This window comes from Hypanus sabinus, chromosome 24 (assembly GCF_030144855.1).
Source record: "Hypanus sabinus isolate sHypSab1 chromosome 24, sHypSab1.hap1, whole genome shotgun sequence".
Lineage (NCBI taxonomy): Eukaryota > Metazoa > Chordata > Chondrichthyes > Myliobatiformes > Dasyatidae > Hypanus > Hypanus sabinus.
The window spans coordinates 27,924,289-27,952,066 of record NC_082729.1 but is presented as its reverse complement, the minus strand read 5'-3'; the positions used below and the strand labels follow the sequence as shown (position 1 = coordinate 27,952,066).

The window sequence follows — 27,778 nt, the reverse complement described above, 5'->3', positions numbered from 1 at the left end:
GGGAACAGTTCAATGATGGGGCAATTGAAATTATCCCCCTTTGTTTCAAGAGCCGGTTGAGGGGTAATAACTGTTCCTGAACCTGGTAGTGTGAGTCCTGAGGCTCCTGTACCTCCTTCCTGATGGCAGCAGTGAGAAGAGAGGTTGTCCTGGGAGGTGGAGCCCGAGGATGGATGCTGCTTTCCTGTGACAATATTTAGTGTCAATGTCCTCAGTGATGAGTACAGCTTTACCCATGATGGACTGGGCAGTATCCACTACTTATTGTAGGATTTTCTGTACAAGGGCATTGGTGCTTCCATGCCAGACTGTGATGCAGCCAGTCAATATACTCTCCACCACACATCTATAGACATATGTTGAAGTTTTAAATGTCACACTGAACCTCCGCGAACTCCCAAGGAAGTAGAGGCACTGCTATGCTTTCCTCGTAACAGCTCAGGGCAGGTTCTCTGAAATTATAACACATGAGAATGTAAGTTGCTGACCCTCTCCACCTTTGTCCTTCTAATAAGGACCTCTGGTTTCCTTCTCCTGTAGTCAATAATCAGCTCCTTGGACTTGCTGGCGTTGGTTGTTGTTGTGGCACCACCAAGCCGGATTTTCAATCTCCCTCTAGTGTGCTGATTTGTCACCACCTTTGATTCAGCCAATGGCAGTGGTGTTGTCAGCAAATATGAATACAGGTGTCCCCGTTTTTCGAGCATTCGCTTTACGTCAACTCGCTGTTATGAAAGACCTACCGTTACCTTTTTTCGCTAACAGAAGGTGTTTTTACTGTTACGAAAAAAGGCAGCGCGCACCAAGCAGACTAGCTCCTCTCCCTGAAATGCATCGCTTGAACACATGCCTGTGGGCACCTGTGCTCTATGTTGATTTATTTTGTGCATCCGTTAGCAAGATGAGTTCTAAGGTATCGGAAAAGCCTAAAAGAGCGCATAAAGGTGTTACACAGTGTAAATCTAGACATAATTAAGCGTTTTGATCGTGGTGAACAAAGTAAGGACATAGTGAGTTTGGCTAAGGGTTTGTGGAAGTTGACAGAGATGATGTTAAAGAGGTTTTGGCATCCCATGACCAAGAACTGAGAGATGAAGAGCTGATGGAAGAGGAAAGGATAATAATTGAAACCGAACGCGGTAGCGAACTTGAAAGTGAAGTCGTCCAGGAACTGAATGGGAAGTAACTGTGTGAGATTTTCACTGCGATTGACAACAGTGCAATGATTGCAGAAAAGTATGACTTTAGTTTTGAAAGGGTACGTAGGGTTAGGGCATATTTGCAGGATGGTTTGAGTGCTTACAAAGAAATGTTTGATAGAAAAATGTGCGAGGCTAAGCAGTCAAGCATAGTGTCGTTTTTCAAGCCTTCCACATCAGCCATAGCAGATGACAAACCTCGACCTTCGACATTGAGGCAGGCAAAGAAGAAGGTGACCAGCCTGCTCTGATGGAAACAGACGACGATGAGATGACACCCCAGTCTCCTCTACCTCCCACCACCCCAACCTCCGACGACTCAGCCTAACACACAATCAGTGTGCTTGCTGTCTTCCCGATTCCGGTAAGTGAAACTACACTGGACGTATATTATTTCTACTTTATATAGGCTGTGTATTTTTATATGTTATTTGGTGCTTCATAGCTTAAAGGTTACTGGAAAGAGTGTTTCTGCCGGGAGTGCTTGCACCGTGTTTCTGCTGGGAGCGATTGCACCGTGTGTTCCTGCCGGGAACGATGGTGCTGTGTGTTTCTGTCGGGAGCGATTGTACCGTGTGTTTCTGTCGGGAGCGATTGCACCGAGTGTTTCTGTTAGGAGCGATTGCACCGTGTGTTCCTGCCGGGAGCGATGGCGCCGTGTGTTCCTGCCGGGAGCGATTGCACCGAGTGTTTCTGTCGGGAGTGATTGCGCCGTGTGCTTTTGCCGCGAGTTCTGCTGACAGCGCTTGCGTGAGATTTTCGCTGCAGTGGACAGTGCTGCAATAATTGTAGAAAAGTATTGCAATTTTTATCAGATATTTATCAATACTTCCTGCTTTTACTATATGTTACTGTTATTTTAGGCCTGATGTGTTATTTGGTTTGATTTGGTAGGTTATTTTTTGGGTCTGCGAACGCTTGCAAATTTTTCCCATATAAATAAATGGTAACTGCTTCTTCATTTTACGACGTTCTGGCTTACGAACCGTTTCATAGGAACGCTCTACCTTCGAATAGCGGGGGAAACCTGTAAGGCATTGGAGCTGTGCTTAACCACACTCAGCGGTATAACGCAAGTAAAGCTTGGGCTGAGCACAAAGCTTTGTGGTGCCCCTGTGCCGATGGAGATTGTGGAGGAGGTGTTGTTGCCAATCCAAACTGACAGGGATCTACAAATGAGGAAATCCAGGATCCAATTGCACAAGGAGGTATTGAGGGCGAGGTCTTGGAGCTCATTGATTAGTTTTGAGGGGATGATGGTGTTAAATGCTGAGCTGTAGTCGACTTGATGTTTGCACCCCTGCTGTCCGAGGTTCAAAGAAGAGCCAATGAGATGGTATCTGCTGTGGACCTGTTCCTCCGGTAGGCAAATTGGAGCAGAACCAAGTCACATCTGAGGCTGGAGCTGATTTATTTCATCGCCAACCTTTCAAAATACATCATTACTGTGGATACGAGTGCTACCTGGGTCTTCCAGGCAGGTTACGTTCTTGTTACGTACCGGGGTCATTGAATCCTCATGAAGCAGATTGCTGAAGGGAGAGGTTAAAGATCTCAGTGAACATTCCGGCCAGTTGATCAGCACAGGCAAGGTACCCCGTCTGGGTCAGATACTTTTTGTGGGTTCACCCTCCTGAAGGATGCTCGCAGGTCGGCCTCAGAGACTGAAATCACAGGGTCTGTGGGAGCTCGTGATGGTTCTTCCCTGTTTTGATACTCAAAGTGAGCACAGAAGGCACTGAGTTCATCTGGAAGCAAATCCCCTTGGCTTGGTTTCGCATTCGAGCCCTGCCACAACTGTCGAGCGTCCCTCGTTGATTCAAGCTTAGTCTGCAATCGCCACTTCAGGTGTGAGCTGGCTTTCCGGAGGTCGTACCTCTGGTAATTTACTTGGTCGCCAGGCTCGAATGCCTCTGATCTGGCCTTCAGCAGATTGTGGATCTCCTGGTTGGGAGAAGACTCTGCATGATCTTCAACTGTTCTAATAAAGTCCGTGAATCCCTGGCATGTTCATTCTGATCCACCGATGAGACCTTGATGTGTGAGGCAAGCTTGTTTCACACAGAATGGTGGGTACCTGGAATGCATTCAAGAGGCTCCTTGCCAGGCACTGAATATGCAGAGAGTGGAGGGATACAGTCACATATTCCAACAGCATGAGATATAGAAGCAGAAACAGACCATTCAGCCCATCCCCATCTGCTTTCCCCCCATTCAGTCATGGCTAATTTTCTCCCCCATCCCCGTAACCCTCCTCAACCAATCAAAAACCCACCAATTGCTGCCTTAATGACTCGGCCTCCACAGCCTTCTGTGACAATGAATTCCACAGATTCACTTCCCTCTGGCTAAAGAAATTCCTCCTCATTTCTGTTCTAAAGAGACGTCCCTCTGTTCTGGAGCTGTGCCCTCTGGTCCCAGACTCCCCCAGCATAGGAAACATCCTCTCTAAATCCACTCTATCCGGGCCCTTTCAATATTTGATAGGTTTCAATGAGATCTTCCCCCTCTTTCTTCTATTCCATCAAGCTGGAAACTGGCAGAGGGGTGCTTTATTCTAAAGGAAGAGGATTCCTCCACAATTGCCCAGTTTAGAACAATTTCTCTCCGAGATGTGGAATGCAAGATTTTCTTTTCTGTGCCTGCAAGAAAGCTGACTTCTTACATGACGCAAAACCACTGTATCAACACATCCATCCAGGCGGCATTCCAGGCTTTTCGGGGTGTCTGGAACACACCTCAGTGATTAGCCATTTGATCCCAAATGAGGCCAAAAAGGCGACCTAACAGTTGTCTGGTTAGACCTCGCGAACACCCACGGGTCTGTTCCACATGACCTCATCCTAGTGTTATGAATGTACCACAGCTCTGAGGGGCCGAAGGGTGCGGGTAGACCCTTCCTTTGTGAGAATCACAAGATCACTATTGACTCAGCTCAGGAGACCCAGGAAATGAGAGAGAGACGTTTGGAATGTCTTGACCCCTCCGGCGATATAAAGCTACGGGAAACGGCCATTGTCTCTTGGAGACAGAATTGTGTATTAAAATATTGTGCTTCGTGGAAGCCCTCAGGCAAAGTGGGCTGGTTGGTGGAGGGATTGCATCATCCCTACCTGATTGACATCTGCGACCCTGTGAGTCAGGATAAAAGAGGGTCTGTGGGAACAGCCCCTCAGACGCACCAGAAGAAACGCTAGCGATCCCGTAATAGCAAAAGCTGGTGGAAGGCCACGTGCGTCCGTTTCCATTTGCCCCGGAATCGGTGTGCCTTGACCACGGAAGAACGGTTTTTAGCTAACAATGGGGAAATCAACTCCCAACGACTCTCGAAGGATTGACATCATAAAAGGACTGGGCAAGTTTTAACCCGTCTTTCTCTCAAACCAAAAAGCTGCAACTTGAGTGAACTAAAGTGACTTTTATAATTCCATCGGACAATACATTATCCCCTAGACAACGATAGAGCTATTTCTTATTGATTATTATTAGACCCGCGCTTTTAGATTTAGTATTGATGACGTATATTATCTGTATGTTTGCATTGACATTATTTTGTGTATTTTTATCAATAAATACTGTTAAAAATAGTACCATCAGACTTCAATGGACCTCTCTATCTTTGTTGATAAGTGACCCAGTTATGAGGTACGTAACACCAGAAGGACTTGACCACTACATCCCAGTGGCTATTTGAGACATGATCACCAGCTGCCTAGGAGGATTCAAACTCAGGTTTACATCAGACCATTTCGCATCTAGTTGAAAGGACCTCCAGAAGGGGATTCCAACAGGGTGCACCATCTCCCCTACCCTACTTATTATGGGAGTGAACCTCCTGATATCAGCAGCAGAAGATGTAACCCGTGGCCCGACGCTGGAGTCTCGCATTGCCCAGCCGTATCTGCGAGGGTTCATGGACGACATCACTATAACTGTGTCACATGTCCAAGCAAGACGGGTATTGGAAACCCTGGAAAATGTAGCCACTTGGGCGAGGATGTCCTTCAAGGCCAAGAAGTCCAGGTGTATGGTGATCAGAAAGGGTAAAGTAACTAGCAAGTTTAGCCTCCAAGTTCAGGGTCAGGTCATCCCTTCCATCGAAGATAACCTGATAAAATGCTTGGGGCAAGTGGTTTAATGCGTCACTGATAGATGGGGCCAATGTCACCAATGCTATGAAGCAGACAGACGAATGGCTGAAGAAGATCAACAAATCCCGACTTTCTGGTAAATTCAAGACCTGGCTGTACCAATACGGCCTTCTGCCCAGGCTTCTCCAGCTCTTCACACTTCACGAGTTCCCGATGACTGCCGTAGAGGGCAGTCTCCGCAGGAGCTTGTTGGTTTTCCTCTCGATGCCGATTCCTCCCGATTTCCTTCCTCTTGCGGAGATGGTTGGAGTTCCCCCAAGTTTCTCTTTGGTGGGCCTCTATATTTGATCCGGGCAGCTGCAACTTCCCCTGTCATCTGTTGTGGAGGAATTCAAGGTGGCTATTAAGCTTGAGAGATTCCAATGATGATCTGGTAAAGAAGCAGATCTGGGTGCAAGTGGGCAGCCAATGCAGCAGTACAGCAGGTGGTGTGTTCTCTGAAGCTGAGAGATATCACCGGCAACCCCTGTGTTGGGCGGCAGGGCCTCGGCACAGTTCACTTCCAGCAGCAGGCAAACGCAAGCATAAGGAACAGGCGAGACATGGTACAGGCAGAAGTACGGATCCGTGTGGATGTCAACGACAGTGGAACAAGTGTCCCAGGGTGTCTGAACAAAATGGGATCTCCCCAAGCACAAGATCTCATGGGTAGAGTTATGGAGACTGGAGCCCTTCCGTATTTCCTTCCTCTTGCGATCCGTGTATGGCACCCTTCCTTCGCCATTACATCTGTACACGTGGGGGATGAGAGAGGACCTGGACTGTAAGCTCTGTGGTCAAAAGGGGACACTGGCTCATGTACTGTCTGAGTGTAAAACAGCTCTAATTCAAGGACGGTATAGGTGGCGCCATGATAAGGTGCTGCTGGCTCTTGCTGACACACTGGAGAGAAAGAGATGCAAGAAGAGGACGGCTGGCACAGATTTGAGGAAGGCCATCAGCTTCATCAAAGGGGGAGCCAGATCTTTCATAACCAAACCACTAAAGGCAAATCTGCTGCTAACGGCCAGGTCCTGGGAGATGAGGGTCGATGTGGGAAAGAGGCTGCAGTTCCCCGAGGTGGTGCACACAACCCTCCATTGTATTGTGGTCAACTGAAGACCAGAAAATAATTCTGGTTGAGCTGACGGTGCCGTGGGAGGAGGGATGGGAAGAAGCCCACGAGAGAAAGGCCTTGAAGTACCAGATCTTAGTGCAGGAGTGCAAAGACAAGGGATGGCAGACATGGTTGTTCCCTGTGGAGATCAGCTGCAGAGGTTTCCCAGCCAAATCAGCATGGTGGTAGTTGCCAGCTCTGGGCCTGAAAGAAAGCAAAACACAAGCAGCTCATGGGGGGGGGGGGAAGAGGCAGAACGAGCCTCTTGTGGGATTTGGAGTAGGCGAGAGGAGGGAAGCTGGAAGCCAGGAGTAGATGGGCAGTGATTTGGCCACCACTGCCGGCCCACCAACTGGAGAGTGTCGTGGTTAAGGGTCGAAACACTCTGTGAAGGTTGGGAACCACCTGATGACACCTGCTCCAGGCTGAAGGAGCTCATAAGCTATCTGGAGAATGCACTCTAACAGGTGTCTGTAACAAGTAAACTCCCACAATTGCAGGCCCAGAGCCAACAGACGTTCTTCATATGTTAACCCTTTCATTCCTGAGATCACTGTGGTGAAACACTGTCCGATGCCAGCACAGCCTGTCTTAGGTAACCCTGCTGACAATACTCCAAGTGCAATCTGACCAAAGCCTCAGCAAGTACTTTCTGACTCGCACACTATTTGAAACATCCTTTCCACGGCCACTTTAGCCAGGCTTTTCTGTATCCGGTACGTTACAACGAAACTCCCCCTGCCTTCTTCTCTCTAGGCAAGAACAGGCCCTGAACTGCCAAATGCTCCTAGTACATTAACCCATTCAATGTCAACGCACACAGGCTCAGAGACACCAAAACGCTTGTCATACGTTAACCCTTTCATTCCCGGGGCGTGAATCGTCACAGAGAGAACACAGCAAATTCACGTCAGTCTGCGCCTCCCCCCTCCCCCCATATTCCGTCCCGCTTACCAATAATTCCAAATATATCCCGGATGTTGGGAACGAAGATGACCAGGATGTTGACGGAGATCAGCAGGCAGATCGCTATGATGGTGTGTCGAAGCCATCGGAAGGCCTTCCCGGGAAACAGGAGCTGCTGAATAGCCCGACGGATCTACGGAGAGCCCCAGAGGAGGGAGAGACGTCAGGCAGAGGCTTGGGAGGCAGCTCCCGAAATTCCCAAAAACCCCACCACCACCAACTAAGTACTGGAAACAAGCAGATAGAAAGGTGAATGGACTTGGCATTTTAAAAAGAGGATGTCTTGGATTTTTTGGGACGGAAGATCTCATCCCGGGAACAGACAGGGGAAGGGACAGAGGGACTGAGAAGCGGAGAGAAGCAGAGTGGGAAGAGTTGCAACCCCAGGTAGCAACGAGGGTCAGTGGGCTCATCGGCAGGCGACCTCTCACCGAAGACAGAGGCAAAGAGATCAAGAAAGGGGAGAGAGGCGTCAGGAGTCAAGACCAGGAAAATTTGACGAACACAGATGCAGGGAACGCAGAGTAACGTGCAAAATGCTGGAGGATCTCAGCAAGTCGGGAAGAGTCTATGGAGGGGAATAAGCAGTGGGCATTTCAGGCTGAGACGCCTCAGGAAGGGGGCAGAAACTGGAATAAGTAAGGGAGTACACGCTGGAAGGTGAAGTGGGAGGTGATAGGTGGAAGAAGGAATCTGATAGGAGGAGGAGAGTGGACCATAGGAGAAAGGGAAGGAGGAGGGGCACCACAGGCCAGGTGAGAAGAGATAGGAGAACCAGAATAGGAAATGGGAAAATAGAGACAAGGGGGAGGTAGGTTCCCCAATCTGTGTCCTATACGACATCATCGATTCTGCAGATGCTGGAAATCCAGAGCAACACACAGAAAATGCTGGAGGAACTCAGCAGGTCAGGCAGTGTCTATGGAAGGGAATAAACAGTTGATGTTTCAGGCCGGATTTTCAGGAGATGATGAAATTGAGTAGCTCAATAGAGTGGATGTGGGGAGGAAGGTTCCTATGGTGGGAGAGTCTAGAACCAGGGGGCATAGCCTCAGAATAGAAGAGCATCCCTTCAGAACAGAGATGAGCAGGAATTTCTCTAGCCAGAGGGTGGTGAATCTGAGGAATTCATTGCCACAAACCTCTGTGGAGGCCCAGTCATTGGGTTTAGTTAAAGCAAATGCGTCAGGATGTTAAAGGTTATGGGGAGAAGGCAGGAGAGTGGGGTAGAGAGAGATAGTGGAGAGAGAGAAAAAAACACCCAAAGCAGGGAGAGGGGATAGCAGAAAACGGCCAAGGGGAGGGGTGCGGACTCACCGGGAAGAGGACCACAGGAACGGTCAGGGTCACGGCCACCAGCACGGCCAGACGGACACAAAGGATCAGCGTGTCCAGTGGGTCGACCTTGTTGTACGTATGAAGCAGTTCAGATTCCACTGACCCTGCGGCACAGGAGGGAGAGGGGATTACCGGTGCTCTTCTCGAACAAACAGCCACCCAATCCCTCTGAACTAACAGTGATATTCCGCGTGCCCACCGGGCAGGGCAGAGATCGGGGATGGGGGTACTGCGGTGGTATCTCCTGACACCAAGGCCTTTCAGCCCCCTCTCTCCCTCACGTCAAAACGTCAGGGTCATGACAGCATCTCTCCACAGGACTACATGCGCCCCCCACCCAAAACCTTTGTGTATTCTGCACCGGAAACACATTCTAATCCTGGCACATGGAGACGGGAACTGTGAACGGTGCTCCCGGTGTGGGTTTGACCCAGGGATACGGAGATGGGAATGTACACTGTGCTCCCGGTGTGGGTCTGACCCAGGGATACGGAGATGGGAACTGTACACTGTGCTCCCGGTGTGGGTTAGACCCAGGGATACGGAGATGGGAACTGTACACTGTGCTCCCGATGTGAGTTTGACACAGGGATAGAGAGATGGGAACTGTACACTGTGCTCCCGGTGTGGGTTTGACCCAGGGATACGGAGATGGGAACTGTACACTGTGCTCCCGGTGTGGGTTTGACCCAGGGATACGGAGATGGGAACTGTGAACAGTGCTCCCGGTGTGGGTCTGACCCAGGGATACAGAGATGGGAACTGTGAACAGTGCTCCCGGTGTGGGTCTGACCCAGGGATACAGAGATGGGAACTGTACACTGTGCTCCCGGTGTGGGTTTGACCCAGGGATACGGAGATGGGAACTGTACACTGTGCTCCCGGTGTGGGTTTGACCCAGGGATACGGAGATGGGAACTGTACACTGTGCTCCCGGTGTGGGTTTGACCCAGGGTACAGAGATGGGAACTGTGAATGGTGCTCCCGGTGTGGGTTTGACCCAGGGATACGGAGATGGGAACTGTACACTGTGCTCCCAGTGTGGGTTTGACCCAGGGATACGGAGACGGGAACTGTACACGGCTCTGAGTACAAGGCTGACCCGGGGTCCAATCTGAAAGAAGACGGTGCACCTTACCATAGAATGTCAGGTAGCCGAAGACGGCTGTAGCTAAATACATGATAAACATCGCCAAAATGGAGAAGTTTGCCACCTTCTGCATTCGGACCTTTGACGGGCTGTATCAGGAGAAAGATTACAGGATCTCAGTCTGAAGCTCAAAATGCCAGCACCTCCATCTCCTCGGAAGGCCACCAAGTTTCAGCACATCCCCAGTGACACTCAGTTTCCAGATACAGTCCAAATGTACAGTCCATCAGAGCAAATGCCCTGCCCATGAACACGTCACAGAACCCAACCTCCACTTCACTTCCCACAGCCTCGGTAAAGCACCCAGCTTAACCAAAGACCAGACCCAACCCCGAGATTCTCCCTTCTCCCATTCGGTAGAAGATATGAATATTAGAGAGCACAGACCACCAGGCTCAAGGACACCTTCTTCGGCTGCACCTACAACGGTACCCTAGTCTAATCCCACTCCACACCGTCCCATCACACACTCCCGGGGTCAGACACAGAGTGAATTTCCCTCCACACCGTCCCATCACACACTCCCGGGGTCAGACACAGAGTGAAGCTCCATCCACACCGTCCCATCACAAACTCCCGGGGTCAGACACAGAGTGAAACTCCCTCCACACTGTCCCATCACACACTCCCGGGGTCAGACACACAGTGAAACTCCCTCCACACCGTCCCATCACACACTCCCGGGGTCAGACACAGAGTGAATCTCCCTCCACACCGTCCCATCACACACTCCTGGGGTCAGACACAGAGTGAATCTCCCTCCACACCGTCCCATCACACACTCCTGGGGTCAGACACAGAGTGAATCTCCCTCCACACCGTCCCATCACACACTCCTGGGGTCAGACACAGAGTGAATCTCCCTCCACACACTCCTGGGGTCAGACACAGAGTGAATCCCACTCCACACCGTCCCATCACACACTCCCAGGGTCAGACACAGAGTGAAGCTCCCTCCACACCGTCCCATCACACACTCCCGGGGTCAGACACAGAGTGAATCTCCCTCCACACCGTCCTATCACACACACCTGGGGTCAGACACAGAGTGAATCTCCCTCCACACCGTCCCATCACACACTCCCGGGGTCAGACACAGAGTGAAGCTCCCTCCACACCGTCCCATCACACACTCCCAACGTCAGACACAATCTCCCTCCACACACTCCTGGGGTCAGACACAGAGTGAATCCCACTCCACACCGTCCCATCACACACTCCCGGGGTCAGACACAGAGTGAATCTCCCTCCACACCGTCCCATCACACACTCCTGTGGTCAGACACAGAGTGAATCTCCCTCCACACCGTCCCATCACACACTCCCGGGGTCAGACACAGAGTGAAGCTCCCTCCACACCGTCCCATCACACACTCCCAACGTCAGACACAGAGTGAATCTCCCTCCACACTGTCCCATCACACACTCCCGGAGTCAGACACAGAGTGAATCTCCCTCCACACCGTCCCATCACACACTCCCAGCGTCAGACACAGAGTGAATCTCCCTCCACACCGTCCCATCACACACTCCCGGGGTCAGACACAGAGTGAATCTCCCTCCACACTGTCCCATCACACAATCCTGGGGTCAGACACAGAGTGAATCTCCCTCCACACCATCCCATCACACACTCCCGGGGTCAGACACAGAGTGAATCTCCCTCCACACCGTCCCATCACACACTCCCGGGGTCAGACACCGAGTGAAACTCCCTCCAGACCGTCCCATCACACACTCCTGGGGTCAGACTCGGAGTGAAGCTCCCTCCACACCGTCCCATCACACACTCCCGGGGTCAGATACAGAGTGAATCTCCCTCCACACCGTCCCATCACACACTCCCGGGGTCAGACACAGAGTGAATCTCCCTCCACACCGTCCCATCACACACTACTGGGACAAGGACAAACTGTGGATGGGATCGTGGACAGATCCATCCCCTCACACATTTACCTTCTGAGCTCAGTGTAGATCGGCAGGACTTCTGGGTGACAGACGAAAGCAAAGGCCAGGATGGGAATTGTGTACGCCGTCTATGGGGTTAAACAGAGAAGGATGAGCCAATATACACACCCCCACCCCCTCAAATATCCTCAAAAATTGCAGCCTCTGCACCTCCAGGCTGCAGCTCCTGGGACCGAGAGCAAGGAGGGGCTTTGGCTGTGCACTACCGCACTGCAATAGACACACGGCACTCTGATCAACATCAGTCAGCCTGTGTGCCCGCAGTGAGATCCGAAAACCAGGCCAAGGTGGGGAGGAGTTCCCCCAACAGCCCCCCCCCCGCACACAAAATGTATGACAGGTCCAACAAGAGAGAGAGGGGGGCCTAACCATCCCTCGATTACCAACTGTCACCTGAGACCAGAAACTCCTCTGGACCACACACAGGGGCCACAAGAGGGGGGCCGAGGGGAGGGATCCTGTGATGAGTGACTTAACCCCAACAGAGCAAATCCTCCTGCCCCACATCTACAAATGAGGAGTGTAACTTGCCTGGGTGGGGTTAGTCCATGCACTCCACATCCGCCAAATTACCTTTCCACACCAACAAGTCAGGAACATGACAGGACACTTCCCACTTCCCTGGGGCGAGTGTAGCTCCAACAACTCGAGGAACTAGACACCCTCTGAGACAGAGCAGCCCACTCGACCGGAACCCCACCCCCCAACACACTCCCTCCACCTCATTGGTCGCCCTGTCTACAGAATGCAGTCCCTAACCTGGCCCTCCTCCAACAACCCCTTCCATCAAACACACACAGACACTAATCAGACAAGCTCCCTCCACACCGTCCCATCACACACTCCCGGGGTCAGACACAGAGTGAATCTCCCTCCACACCGTCCCATCGCACACTCCCGGGGTCAGACACAGAGTGAAACTCCCTCCACACCATCCCATCACACACTCCCGGGGTCAGACACAGAGTGAAGCTCCCTCCACACCGTCCCATCACACACTCCCGGGGTCAGACACAGAGTGAATCTCCCTCCACACCGTCCCATCACACACTCCCGGGGACAGACACAGAGTGAAACTCCCTCCACACCGTCCCATCACAAACTCCCGGGGTCAGATACAGAGTGAATCTCCCTCCACACCGTCCCATCACACACTCCCGGGGTCAGACACAGAGTGAATCTCCCTCCACACTGTCCCATCAAACACTCCCGGGGTCAGACACATTGTGAAGCTCCCTCCACACCGTCCCATCACTCACTCCCGGGGTCAGACACAGAGTGAATCTCCCTCCACACCGTCCCATCCTGGGGAGGGTCAGGGTTCCTTGTACCTGTGTGTTAATGGTGAAGAGCTTTGCTGTACATTCGTCTTCTGTTGTGTAGTTCCTCCCATTGAGGTAAACAGTTTCTGTGCTGACATGGGTCTCGTTTCCAAACACCGGAAGGGGACACAGTATCTGAAACTTCTTATAGATAATCTGCAGGAGAGGAAAACAGTATTTAAAACTTTCCATGGTTTAACTCATCCCTGAGCATCAATTGCAGTTCCCATCTCCATATCCCTGGGTCCGACCCAAACCAGGAGCACCATGCACGGTTCCTGTCTCCCTATCCCGGGGTTAGACCCACACCGGGAACACCATGTACAGTTCCATCCCCGTATCCCTGGGTCTGACCCACACTGGGAGCACAGTGTAGAGTTCCCATCTCCATATCCCTGGGCCAGACCCACACCGGGAGTCCGTTCACAGTTCCCATCTCCGTATCCCTGGGTCAGACCCACATCGGGAGCACCGTGCACAGATCCCATCTCTGTATCCCTGGGTCAGACCCACACCGGGAGCAGCGTGCACAGATCCCATCTCTGTATCCCTGGGTCAGACCCACACCGGGAGCACCGTGCACAGATCCCATCTCCGTATCCCTGGGTCAGGCCCACACCGGGAGCACCATGTACATTTCCCATCTCCGTATCCCTGGGTCAGACCCACACCGGGAGCACCGTGCACAGATCCCATCTCCGTATCCCTGGGTCAGACCCACACAGGGAGCACCGTGCACAGTTTCTATCTCCGTATCCCTGGGTCAGACCCACACCGGGAGCACCGTGCACAGTTTCCATCTCCGTATCCCTGGGTCAGACCCACACCGGGACAACCGTGCACAGATCCCATCTTTGTATCCCTGGGTCAGACCCACACCGGGACAACCGTGCACAGATCCCATCTTTGTATCCCTGGGTCAGACCCACACCAGGACAACCGTGCACAGATCCCATCTCCATATCCCTGGGTCAGACCCACACTGGGAGCACAAACAGATTTCTTTTTTGAGAGTTGCACATTTGAAAATGCACCTCGAGGTTAGGGGGGGCAAACACTCACCGCAATTAGGAAGAAAACCATACACGTCAATGAGAAGCCACTGGTGTACCCCAGGTAACCTGCAGAGAGGGACAGGGGAAAGAGAGAGGGATGGGGGGAGAGAGAGAGAGAGGGAGTGGGGGAGAGGGAGAGAGTGAGAGGAAGAGACATGGAGATGGGGGAAGAGAGAGATAGGGGAGGGTGAGAGGGAGGGGGGAGAGAGGAAGAGAGGGAGAGGAGAGAGAGGGAGGGAGAGAGAGTGTGGTGGAAGGAGAGAGGGGAGGGAGAGGGATTAGATAGAGGGAGAGTAGATGGACGGAGGGGGAACAAGATGGGGGATGAGAGAAAGGGGGGAGAAAGTGACACATCATCAATAGGGTTCACACTCACTGACTGATGGCGACATCCCAGCCCCCCTGACACAATAGACCAGGGGTGGGCAAACTTTTTGACTTGAGGGCCACAAAGGGTTCTAAAATTTGACAGGGGGGCCAGACCAGGAGCAGATGGACGGAGTGTTTTGGTAATACACCTCATAAGAGAAAATAAAATATCATGGTATATGTAGAAAACATGTGCTTTAATTTCAATTGAAAATGAACAAATGCATTACAACAAAATATCTGTCTTTGAAGTCCCATGGTACTTAGCTATTTATTGAAATGTCTTTTAAAACACTGAAAATTAAATGAATAAAATACAGCTTTTTTAAATAGTAACAGTTATTATTTTAAAGCACTGAAAATTCTGTTATCCTTCAAGATATTATCATCATCACTCTCCTCCTGACTGTCTTTATTTCAAAAACGGTAGGAGATGCAGGTCTACTTGTCCTGCTCCTTCTTATTCAATTGTCCCCTGTGCCAAAACTCAACAACGACCCGCACAATGACAGAACAGTGAGAGCGTGCCAATATGCGGAGCTCTGTGCTCGCAAATCCCCGCAGGCTATCTCCCTTAGCCGGAACGCTGGCTAATTGTGAGCCGGTTCGGATGTGCCAGGAAATGGGTCGCCACAAGGTCACAAAGTAAAGCGCAAATGTGGAGTAATACACTGCACCTCAACAAAGGTCAATGTATATAGAGTGCGTCATCTATTGGGAAAATGCCAGAATTGCGGGGAAAAAACGTTAACAAGGTTTATTAATATAATTTCATCAAGTCCTGCGGGCCGGATTAAAAAGCTTAACGGGCCGCATATGGCCCGCGGGCCGTAGTTTGCCCATGCCTGCAATAGACAATAGACAATAGGTGCAGAAGTAGACATTCGGCCCTTCGAGCCTGCACCACCATTTTGAGATCATGGCTGATCAACTACTATCAATACCCGGTTCCTGCCTTGTCCCCATATCCCTTGATTCCCCTATCCATAAGATACCTATCAAGCTCCTTCTTGAAAGTATCCAGAGAATTGGCCTCCACTACCTTCCGAGGCAGTGCATTCCAGACCCCCACAACTCTCTGGGAGAAGAAGTTTTTCCTTAACTCTGTTCTAAATGACCTACCCCTTATTCTCAAACCATGCCCTCTGGTACTGGACTCTCCCAGCATCTGGAACATACTTCCTGCCTCTATCTTGTCCAATCCCTTAATAATTTTATATGTTGCAATCAGATCCCCTCTCAATCTCCTTAATTCCAGCGCGTACAAGCCCAGTCTCTCTAGCCTCTCTGCGTAAGACAGTCCTGACATCCCAGGAATTAACCTCATGAATCTATGCTGCACTTCCTCTACAGCCAGGATGTCCTTCCTTAACTCTGGAGACCAAAACTGTACACAATACTCCAGGTGTGGTCTCACCAGGGCCCTGTACAAATGCAAGACGATTTCCTTGCTCTTGTACTCAATTCCCTTTGTAATAAAGGCCAACATTCCATTAGCCTTCTTCACTGCCTGCTGCACTTGCTCATTCACCTTCAGTGACTGATGAACAACAACTCCTAGATCTCTTTGTATTTCTCCCTTACCTAACTCTACATCGTTCAGATAATAATCTGCCTTCCTGTTCTTATTCCCAAAGTGGATAACCTCACACTTATTCACATTAAATGTCATCTGCCAAGTATCTGCCCACTCACCCAGCCTATCCAAGTCACCCTGAATTCTCCTAACGTCCTCATCACATGTCAAACTTGCTGATGTTATTCTCAATGCCTTCATCTAAATCGTTGACGTAAATCATAAACAGCTGTGGTCCCAATTCCGAGCCCTGTGGCACCCCACTAGTCACCACCTGCCATTCTGAGGCTTTCCACACTCCACATCCAGGAGAGGTGGTTGCACCAATTAATGAGCAGCAAACCCCCTCCTGCAGGAACTCAACAGATCGGGCGATGCCTGTGGGGAGGACAGTCGAGACCCTGGCTCAGTACTGAGTGAGAGAGTTGGCAACACTCGGATGGTGGGCATCGTTGAGGAGGGATGTGACCGCGAGTCCACTACTCTCTGCAGATGATTATATTCCTGTGCATCCAAGTTCCAGTCCCAGCCCATACTGCAACCAGCCGGGGCACCTTCTGCAGCCCATTACCAACAGCCTCTCCTGGTCCAAGAAACCTCACCTTCCCCAGGAGGCTGGAGAAACTCCTCATCTCCACATCTACCCTCGCCAACTTTTATAGAAAGCATGGCGGCTTGCTAATGGCAACTGGCCCACACGTGATCACTCGAGACGGCAGAGAGGTATGGACCGAGCTCAGCACGCCACGGAAACCAGCCTTCCCTCTGCGGACTCTGTCACCGCCTCTCTCAGTCTCAGTAAAGCAGCCAGAGTAATCGAGGACCACACACACTCCACTCCGGGCACTCTCCTCTCCCCTCTCCCATCGGGCAGAACATACAAAAGCCCGAAAGCACGTCCCACCAGGCTCAAGGACGGCCTCTGTCCCGCCGTTATCAGACTATTGAATGAAAAAGTGGACTCACGATCTACCTAGTTATGATCATTTGCTTGTCTGCACTTTCTCTATAATGGTTAACTTTATTCTCCATTGTTATTGTTTAATGGAACTGTGCAAATGCCTTGGTGTATAGCTAGCGTGCTGAGACTTTTGCACAGTAATTGTCAACGTGGGACCAAAGGGTGTTCATGGCGAGGGTGGAGTGCCAAGGAGGGGTATGGGACAGGGGGCAGAGAAGGAGTGCCAGGGGCAGGGGGTTGTGAGGGTGCAGACACACCCAGCCCTGAAACACCAGGCAAGGTCACTTAATTCCAAACAATTGCGTTTATTGATCATCACAGAATGTCTCTCTGGCGCTTCCCGCTCTCTCTCTCTGCCCCCTTCCCACTCTCAGTCCACAATAGCCCCTTCTCAGAATCAGGCTTACCATCACTCACATGTGACATGAAACGTGTTCTTTTTGTGGCAGCAGTACAGTGCAATATATAAAATTACTACAGTACTGCGCAAAAGTCTTAGGCACCCTAGCTGTAAGACAAAACCTTTTGTAGAGTCTAGTATCTCATTGTACCTCAATGCCCCTTGCACAAAGCACTCTGATCTGAGGCAAGCTTCTCGCTGTTATCTCGGTACGTGTCGGTACGTCTGGAGAGGTTTATTGGCTGAACCTCCCACGAAAGACGCAGGCGTAAATTCCTTACGATTGCATCCACGTGCTGGGCCCAGGACAGGTCATACGATATTAGAACACAGAACAGTACAGGCCATTTGGCCCACAATGTTGTGCTGAACCAGCCGAAAAGCAAAAAAAAACCCCAGACACTAATCCCTCCTGGACACCATGTCCATATCTTTCCATCTTCATCACATCCATGGGCCTATCGAAACGTCTCTTAAAAGCCTCGACCACGGTACCAGGCATCCGTCACTCTCTGAATTATCTCTCACCTCCAATGCATGCCCTCTGGGAAACAGATACTCACTCCTTGTCTACTCTATCTGTGCCTCTCATAATCTTGTATAGATATAAATATAATATCCGGATGTAAATATAAATATAGGAAGAATAAAATGCAAGTTACCACAATCTAACAGGAAGGCCTCTTCGCGTTAGAAGAGAACCTGGGGAACCTCTTCTGCACCCTCTCCAAAGCTGCAACGCTCATCCTGAAGTGGGGCAGCCCGAACTGTTAATGCCCAGGAGTTAAAACTGGCCATTGGGGCAGCAGTGGTGTGTCTCTGGGGATGTGAGGGGCAAGCTTTCACAGTGGCCCCAGGAGACCTTTTCCCAGGGAGTAGAGGGGTACCATAGATACCAATCAAAGTGCCCTGGCCAGCCTGGGATGGAGACAGCAATGCCCAGGGACTGAAATTGGTGGATTCGGCCCAGTCCATCACGGGCAAAGCCCTCCCCACCACTGCGCACAAAAACGTTGCAGTGACTGGGAAGGATCGAATAGGTTAGAACTTTATTCCCTGGAACACAGAAGACACTGGGTGGTGTAGAGAATTATCAGGAGCAAACGTAAGCAGGTTGAGGTCGGCTGGGAGTACAACTAGAGGTCATGGGTTAAAGGTGAAATGTTTGCCGGCGTGGATGCGATTTCAATGCTAAAGAGGAGTTCGGATAGGTCCGTGGATGGGAGGGGCACGGAGGATGCAGGTTGACAGGATGAGGCAGCATGGACTAGACGGACCGAAGGGTCTGTTTCAGGTCTGCACTTCTCTACGATTAAGGAGCGCTGCCACAAAATGGACCCACAGCTCCCAGGCCATGCTCTCTTCTCACCGCTGCCATTGGGAAGGAGGTGCAGGAGCCTCAGGTCCCACACCACCGGGTTCAGGAACAGATATCACCCTGTAACGACTGCGTGGCCAGGCACAGTTCAAAGGCCACATATAAACTTGCCTGCCGTACAACTATCGTTGGCAAAAGTCAAGAATACATACTAAGACTAAAGGACTGATTGTGTTCAGTAAGGGTAAGACAAGGGAACACACACCAGTCCTCGTAGAGGGATCAGAAGTGGAGAGGGAGAGAGCAGTTTCAAAGTTGCTGGGTGTCAGCATCTAACCTGGTCCCAACATATCGACACAATTGCGAAAAGGCAATGCAGCGGCTATATTTCATTAGGAGTTTGAGGAGATTTGGTGACACCCAAGACACTGGCAAATTCCTACAGCTGTACTGTGAAGAGCTTTCTAACTGTGCATCGCCATTTGGTATGGGGGGAGGGGGGGGCAATTGCTACCATCGGGAAGGCGGTACAGGAGCCTGAAGGCACACACTCGTTGATTCAGGAACAGCTTCTTCCCCTCTGCCATCCGATCCTAAATGGACACTGAACCCGTGAACACTACCTCACTACCTTTCTTTGCATTGCTTATTTAACTATTTGTAGACTTGCAGTAACTCACAGTTCCAACTGTGTACTGTACTGCTGTCACATAACATCAAATTTCATGAGTTGTGCCGATGATATTCAACATGATTCTGAATTCTGATTCCTACCAGCTCACCTCAACGCTAAACTGATTTCACAACCCATGGTCTCACTTTCAACAACCTGATCACTCACTTTCTCAGTATTATTTTTTAAAACTTGCCACCTTTTGCAAGTCAGTTTTCCTACAGTTCCCTATAAATAGCTGCAATGAAAAGAACTTTCAGGGTGGTTTGGCAACATCTACGTACTTTGATAATAAGTTTACGTTGAACTTTGAACCGAGTGTATAAACAACCACCTGTCCCTCCGAGACACCCCTCCCTCCTCAGACTCACCGAGCTGTCTCATCAGCGCCAGGGGGAGAATGACTAGCAAGCTGACGATGATGATCAGTATTCTCCCATCGAGGTACCACATACTGCGGACAGGGCAGAGACGGAGGTTACTGACGGAGCACACAATACGACCCCTTCCCCCTCGCCCATCTCCGCATCTCTGCGACCCCCCCCCCACACCCTTCCCCATCTCTGTGACGACTTCCCTCCCCTGCACCCCTCCCCATCTCTGTGATCCCCTCCATCTCCGTGACCCCTTCACATCGCTGTGACCCTCCCACCCCTCCCCGTCTTCATGATCTCTCCCCTGCAATTCGCCCCATCTCCGTGACCCCTTCCCTCCCCTGCACCCCTCCACATCTCCGTGACCCCTTCCCTCCCCTTCACCCCTCCCCATCTGTGACCCCCCATCTCCGTGACCCCTTCCCTCCCCTTCACCCCTCCCCATCTGTGACCCCCCATCTCCGTGACCCCTTCCCTCCCCTTCACCCCTCCCCATCTCTGTGACCCCCCCCCATCTCCGTGACCCCTTCCCTCCCCTCCACCCCTCCACATCTCTGTGACCCCCTCCATCTCCGTGACCCCTTCCCTCTCCTGCACCCCTCCACATCTATGTGACCCCTTCCCTCCCCTCCACCCCTCCACATCTCTGTGACCCCCTCCATCTCCGTGACCCCTTCCCACCCCATCTGTGACCCCCCATCTCCGTGACCCCTTCCCTCCCCTTCACCCCTCCACATCTCTGACCCCCATCTCCGTGACCCCTTCCCTCCACCCCTACGACCCCCCATCTCCGTGACCCCTTCCCTCCCCTCCACCCCTCCCCATCTCTGTGACCCCCATCTCCGTGACCCCTTCCCTCCCCTTCACCCCTCCACATCTCTGACCCCCCATCTCCGTGCCCCCTTCCCTCCCCTCCACATCTCTGTGACCCCCTCCATCTCCGTGACTCCTTCACTCCCCTCCACCCCTCCCCATCTCTGTGATCTCCCCATCTCCGTGACCACTTCCCTCCCCTTCACCGCTCCACATCTCTGTGACACCCCATCTCCGTGACCCCTTCCCTCCCCTTCACCCCTCCACATCTCTGTGACCCCCCCATCTCCGTGACCCCTTCCCTCCCCTTCACCCCTCCCCATCTGTGACCCCCCCTCCGTGACCCCTTCCCTCCCCTTCACTCCTCCACATCTCCGACCCCCCATCTCTGTGACTCCTTCCCTCCCCTCCACCCCTCCACATCTCTGTGAATCCCCATCTCCGTGACCCCTTCCCTCCCCCACCCCTCCCCATCTGTGACCCCCCATCTCCGTGACCCCTTCCCTCCCCCACATCTCTGACCCCCCCATCTCCGTGACCCCCTTCCCATCTCTGTGACCCTCCATCTCCGTGCCCCCTTCCCTCCCCTCCACATCTCTGTGACCCCCTCCATCTCCGTGACTCCTTCCCTCCCCTTCACCCCTCCACATCTCTGACCCCCCCATCTCCGTGACCCCTTCCCTCCCCTTCACCCCTCCCCATCTCTGTGACCCCTTCCCTCCCCTCCACATCTCTGTGACCCCCTCCATCTCCGTGACTCCTTCCCTCCCCTTCACCCCTCCACATCTCTGACCTCCCATCTCCGTGCCCCCTTCCCTCCCCTCCACATCTCTGTGACCCCCTCCATCTCAGTGACTCCTTCACTCCCCTCCACCCCTCCCCATCTCCGTGACCCCTTCCCTCCCCTCCACCCCTCCACATCTCTGTGACCCCCCCATCTCCGTTACCCCTTCCCTCCCCTTCACCCCTCCCCATCTGTGACCCCCCATCTCCGTGACCCCTTCCCTCCCCTTCACTCCTCCACATCTCCGACCCCCCCATCTCTGTGACTCCTTCCCTCCCCTCCACCCCTCCCCATCTCTGTGATCCCCCCCATCTCCGTGACCCCTTCCCTCCCCTTCACCCCTCCCCATCTCTGTGACACCCCATCTCCGTGACCCCTTCCCTCCCCTTCACCCCTCCACATCTCTGTGAACCCCATCTCCGTGACCCCTTCCCTCCCCTCCACATCTCTGTGACCCCCTCCATCTCCGTGACTCCTTCCCTCCCCTTCACCCCTCCACATCTCTGACCTCCCATCTCCGTGCCCCCTTCCCTCCCTCCACATCTCTGTGACCCCCTCCATCTCAGTGACTCCTTCACTCCCCTCCACCCCTCCCCATCTCCGTGACCCCTTCCCTCCCCTTCCCTCCCCTCCACATCTCTGTGACCCCCTTCTCCGTGACCCCTTCCCTCCCCTTCACCCCATCTCTGTGACCCCCATCTCCGTGACCCTTTCCCTCCCCTTCACCCCATCTCTGTGACTCCCATCTCCGTGACCCTTTCCCTCCCCTGCACCCCTCCACATCTGTGACCCCCCCATCTCCTTGACCCCTTCCCTCCACCCCTCCGACCCCCCCATCTCCGTGACCCCTTCCCTCCCCTTCACCCCATCTCTGTGACCCCCATCTCCGTGACCCCTTCCCTCCCCTTCACCCCTCCACATCTCTGACCCCCCATCTCCGTGCCCCCTTCCCTCCCCTCCACATCTCTGTGACCCCCTCCATCTCCGTGACTCCTTCACTCCCCTCCACCCCTCCCCATCTCTGTGATCCCCCCATCTCCGTGACCCCTTCCCTCCCCTTCACCCCTCCACATCTCTGTGACACCCCATCTCCGTGACCCCTTCCCTCCCCTTCACCCCTCCACATCTCTGTGACCCCCCCATCTCCGTGACCCCTTCCCTCCCCTTCACCCCTCCCCATCTGTGACCCCCCTCCGTGACCCCTTCCCTCCCCTTCACTCCTCCACATCTCCGACCCCCCATCTCTGTGACTCCTTCCCTCCCCTCCACCCCTCCCCATCTCTGTGATCCCCCCCATATCCGTGACCCCTTCCCTCCCCTTCACCCCTCCCCATCTCTGTGACACCCCATCTCCGTGACCCCTTCCCTCCCCTTCACCCCTCCACATCTCTGTGAACCCCATCTCCGTGACCCCTTCCCTCCCCTTCACCCCTCCCCATCTGTGACCCCCCATCTCCGTGACCCCTTCCCTCCCCATCTCTGTGACCCTCCATCTCCGTGCCCCCTTCCCTCCCCTCCACATCTCTGTGACCCCCATCTCCGTGACCCCTTCCCTCCTCCACATCTCTGACCCCCCATCTCCGTGACCCCTTCCCTCCCCTCCACATCTCTGTGACCCCCTTCTCCGTGACCCCTTCCCTCCCCTTCACCCCTCCACATCTCTGACCCCCTCCATCTCCGTGACCCCTTCCCTCCCCTTCACCCCATCTCTGTGACCCCCATCTCCGTGACCCTTTCCCTCCCCTTCACCCCATCTCTGTGACCCCCATCTCCGTGACCCCTTCCCTCCCCTTCACCCCTCCCCATCTCTGTGACACCCCATCTCCGTGACCCCTTCCCTCCCCTTCACCCCTCCACATCTCTGTGAACCCCATCTCCGTGACCCCTTCCCTCCCCCACCCCTCCCCATCTGTGACCCCCCATCTCCGTGACCCCCCATCTCCGTGACCCCTTCCCTCCCCTTCACCCCTCCCCATCTCTGTGACCCTCCATCTCCGTGCCCCCTTCCCTCCCCTCCACATCTCTGTGACCCCCTCCATCTCCGTGACTCCTTCCCTCCCCTTCACCCCTCATCTCTGTGACCCCCCATCTCCGTGCCCCCTTCCCTCCCCTCCACATCTCTGTGACCCCCTCCATCTCCGTGACCCCTTCCCTCCCCTTCACCCCTCCCCATCTCTGTGACCCTCCATCTCCGTGCCCCCTTCCCTCCCCTCCACATCTCTGTGACCCCCTCCATCTCCGTGACTCCTTCCCTCCCCTTCACCCCTCCACATCTCTGTGACACCCCATCTCCGTGACCCCTTCCCTCCCCTTCACCCCTCCACATCTCTGTGACCCCCCCATCTCCGTGACCCCTTCCCTCCCCTTCACCCCTCCCCATCTGTGACCCCCCTCCGTGACCCCTTCCCTCCCCTTCACTCCTCCACATCTCCGACCCCCCATCTCTGTGACTCCTTCCCTCCCCTCCACCCCTCCCCATCTCTGTGATCCCCCCCATCTCCGTGACCCCTTCCCTCCCCTTCACCCCTCCCCATCTCTGTGACACCCCATCTCCGTGACCCCTTCCCTCCCCTTCACCCCTCCACATCTCTGTGAACCCCATCTCCGTGACCCCTTCCCTCCCCTTCACCCCTCCCCATCTGTGACCCCCCATCTCCGTGACTCCTTCCCTCCCCATCTCTGTGACCCTCCATCTCCGTGCCCCCTTCCCTCCCCTCCACATCTCTGTGACCCCCTCCATCTCCGTGACTCCTTCCCTCCCCTTCACCCCTCATCTCTGTGACCCCCCATCTCCGTGACCCCTTCCCTCCCCTTCACCCCTCCCCATCTCCGTGACCCCTTCCCTCCCCTTCACCCCTCCACATCTCTGACCCCCTCCATCTCCGTGACCCCTTCCCTCCCCTTCACCCCTCCACATCTCTGTGAACCCCATCTCCGTGACCCCTTCCCTCCCCATCTCTGTGACCCTCCATCTCCATGCCCCCTTCCCTCCGTGCCCCCTTCCCTCCCCTCCACATCTCTGTGACCCCCTCCATCTCCGTGACTCCTTCCCTCCCCTTCACTCCTCCACATCTCTGTGACCCCCCATCTCCGTGACCCCTTCCCTCCCCTTCACCCCTCCCCATCTCTGTGACCCCCCATCTCCGTGACCCCTTCCCTCCCCTTCACATCTCTGACCCCCCCATCTCTGTTACCCCTTCCCTCCCCTCCACATCTCTGTGACCCCCATCTCCGTGACCCCTTCCCTCCTCCACATCTCTGACCCCCCATCTCCGTGACCCCTTCCCTCCCCTCCACCCCTCCACATCTCTGTGACCCCCCATCTCCGTGACCCCTTCCCTCCCCTCCACATCTCTGTGACCCCCTTCCTCCCCTTCACCCCTCCACATCTCTGACCCCCTCCATCTCCGTGACCCCTTCCCTCCCCTTCACCCCATCTCTGTGACCCCCATCTCCGTGACCCTTTCCCTCCCCTTCACCCCATCTCTGTGACCCCCATCTCCGTGACCCCTTCCCTCCCCTTCACCCCTCCCCATCTCTGTGACACCCCATCTCCGTGACCCCTTCCCTCCCCTTCACCCCTCCACATCTCTGTGAACCCCATCTCCGTGACCCCTTCCCTCCCCTTCACCCCTCCCCATCTGTGACCCCCCATCTCCGTGACCCCCCATCTCCGTGACCCCTTCCCTCCCCTTCACCCCTCCCCATCTCTGTGACCCTCCATCTCCGTGCCCCCTTCCCTCCCCTCCACATCTCTGTGACCCCCTCCATCTCCGTGACTCCTTCCCTCCCCTTCACCCCTCATCTCTGTGACCCCCCATCTCCGTGACCCCTTCCCTCCCCTTCACCCCTCCACATCTCTGTGACACCCCATCTCCGTGACCCCTTCCCTCCCCTTCACCCCTCCACATCTCTGTGACCCCCCCATCTCCGTGACCCCTTCCCTCCCCTTCACCCCTCCCCATCTGTGACCCCCCATCTCCGTGACCCCTTCCCTCCCCTTCACTCCTCCACATCTCCGACCCCCCCATCTCTGTGACTCCTTCCCTCCCCTCCCCATCTCTGTGATCCCCCCCATCTCCGTGACCCCTTCCCTCCCCTTCACCCCTCCCCATCTCTGTGACACCCCATCTCCGTGACCCCTTCCCTCCCCTTCACCCCTCCACATCTCTGTGAACCCCATCTCCGTGACCCCTTCCCTCCCCTTCACCCCTCCCCATCTGTGACCCCCCATCTCCGTGACCCCTTCCCTCCCCTTCACCCCTCCCCATCTGTGACCCCCCATCTCCGTGACCCCTTCCCTCCCCTTCACCCCTCCCCATCTCTGTGACCCTCCATCTCCGTGCCCCCTTCCCTCCCCTCCACATCTCTGTGACCCCCTCCATCTCCGTGACCCCTTCCCTCCCCTTCACCCCTCCCCATCTCTGTGACCCCCTCCATCTCCGTGCCCCCTTCCCTCCCCTTCACATCTCTGACCCCCCCATCTCTGTGAACCCTTCCCTCCCCTCCACATCTCTGTGACCCCCATCTCCGTGACCCCTTCCCTCCTCCACATCTCTGACCCCCCATCTCCGTGACCCCTTCCCTCCCCTCCACCCCTCCACATCTCTGTGACCCCCATCTCCGTGACCCCTTCCCTCCTCCACATCTCTGACCCCCATCTCCGTGACCCCTTCCCTCCCCTCCACATCTCTGTGACCCCCTTCTCCGTGACCCCTTCCCTCCCCTTCACCCCTCCACATCTCTGACCCCCTCCATCTCCGTGACCCCTTCCCTCCCCTTCACCCCTCCACATCTCCGTGACCCCCCCCATCTCCGTGACTCCTTCCCTCCCGTGCACCCCTCCCCATCTTTGTGACCCCCCTCCACTCGGCAGATGCGGGCCGGGGTGCGAGTGAGTGGGGTGGGGAGGGGTCAGAAGGGTGCCCACCTACCCATTGTTCTCCTGCAGCCGGAGAAAGGCCTGGATGACCAGCGGAAGCTCAGACTTCACAATGTAGAGGTAACTGGACATGGCTGAGGATGGTGGGGAGAGAGAGGGTGGGATGGAGAGGGAGTGGAGGGGTGGCAGAGGAAGATAAAGAGGGTTATTTTCAAAATTATTCCAGTTCCCGAGAATATGTCCCCTGGATCTCGGGCCGAGATTCGAACTTGTCGCCCTGCTCCAGGGCTTAGCCCCTGCTGCCTCCCACCCTCTCCAAACACCCTCAGTGTCTGCTTCTCCCCCCCCCTCCCATCTCAACATACCCCACCGTCCCTCTCTGTCAGTCCCCTCCGCTCCCCACCCGGACACCCTGCCCTCTGTAACCCCTTTTTGAACCTTAGCCTCACCCCAACCTGCCCCCTCCCTGTGCAAACCCCCCGACCCTGCCCCACACTTCCTCTCACCCCCCCACCGCAAACCCCGTTCTCCCTCTCCCCCACCCTTCCCCGTCACTCACCCATCTTTCCCCCCCGTCACTCTCTCCCAGAAGGAGATTGACATGGTTATAGTCACACTTGTCACCACAGCAGGCCCTTCGGCCCATCTGTTCTGTGCGGTCCGACGTGGCCCATATCCACCTATACCTTCCCAGTGGATCAAATGCCTTTAAACCGCTCTTAACATGCCCGCCCCACTCATTCCGCCCGCGGACCGCCCTCCGAGTGAGGAAGTGCCTCTCTCTCCCCTCTCGCCTCAAAACTGTGCCCTCTTGTTTATGACTCCGCCGATCTCGGAGGGGGAGGGTGGGGGGAGACTTCACGTGTGCCATCTCATCTGAGCCTCATGGGTGGGGGTGGGGTGGAGTTACATCTCTAACAGAGGAGGTGTGAGGCGCTCCTTCCCTCCGTTAGCCTGCAGGTCACCCCTGAGCGAGGTGTGGCACCTGCTTAGCCCCCCAATCGGGGTCACGTGAAGCCATGGGAGTAGGTGGTGGGTGTTGTGGTGGTTAATGGGTTAATCCTAAGCCACTGGAGGATCAATAAAGTTCAGTTGAATAGCCTGCATGCTGCTATGCTGGAGTTCCCTCAGTACACTACACAACAGTAGATGGTCGTACGAGCAGCCGGTCCACATCACAAGTCCTGGTTACGCGACCACTGACGCCAGGCAGACAATGGCTGAAGAGTATTGATAATGGCTGGGGGCTCACCCGTCTGGTAAAGACACGGCCCAGAAGGCAATGGCAAACCAGTTCCGGAGAAAAATTCTGCCAAGGACAATCACACGGAAAGACAGTAACCACCCACGTCATTCACCTTGGCGCAAACCGGTCAAGAGAAA

General features: G+C 54.2%; 1 protein-coding gene across 3 annotated transcripts in view; it reads right to left on the bottom strand.

Moving 5' to 3' along the window:
• The window catches only part of LOC132380580 (sodium-coupled neutral amino acid transporter 3-like), a 79,700-nt gene that overhangs the window by 16,774 nt on the left and 35,148 nt on the right, over nt 1-27,778 (bottom strand). For all 3 annotated transcript variants that reach the window (XM_059949498.1, XM_059949497.1, XM_059949499.1), the window contains 8 exons: nt 26,448-26,529; nt 19,914-19,996; nt 14,253-14,311; nt 13,200-13,346; nt 11,857-11,936; nt 9,889-9,989; nt 8,730-8,854; nt 7,401-7,545 (listed from right to left, as the gene is read on the bottom strand). In XM_059949498.1, coding sequence (XP_059805481.1) covers nt 7,401-7,545; nt 8,730-8,854; nt 9,889-9,989; nt 11,857-11,936; nt 13,200-13,346; nt 14,253-14,311; nt 19,914-19,996; nt 26,448-26,529 — 822 coding nt within the window. The remainder of the gene's footprint in view (nt 1-7,400; nt 7,546-8,729; nt 8,855-9,888; nt 9,990-11,856; nt 11,937-13,199; nt 13,347-14,252; nt 14,312-19,913; nt 19,997-26,447; nt 26,530-27,778) is intronic.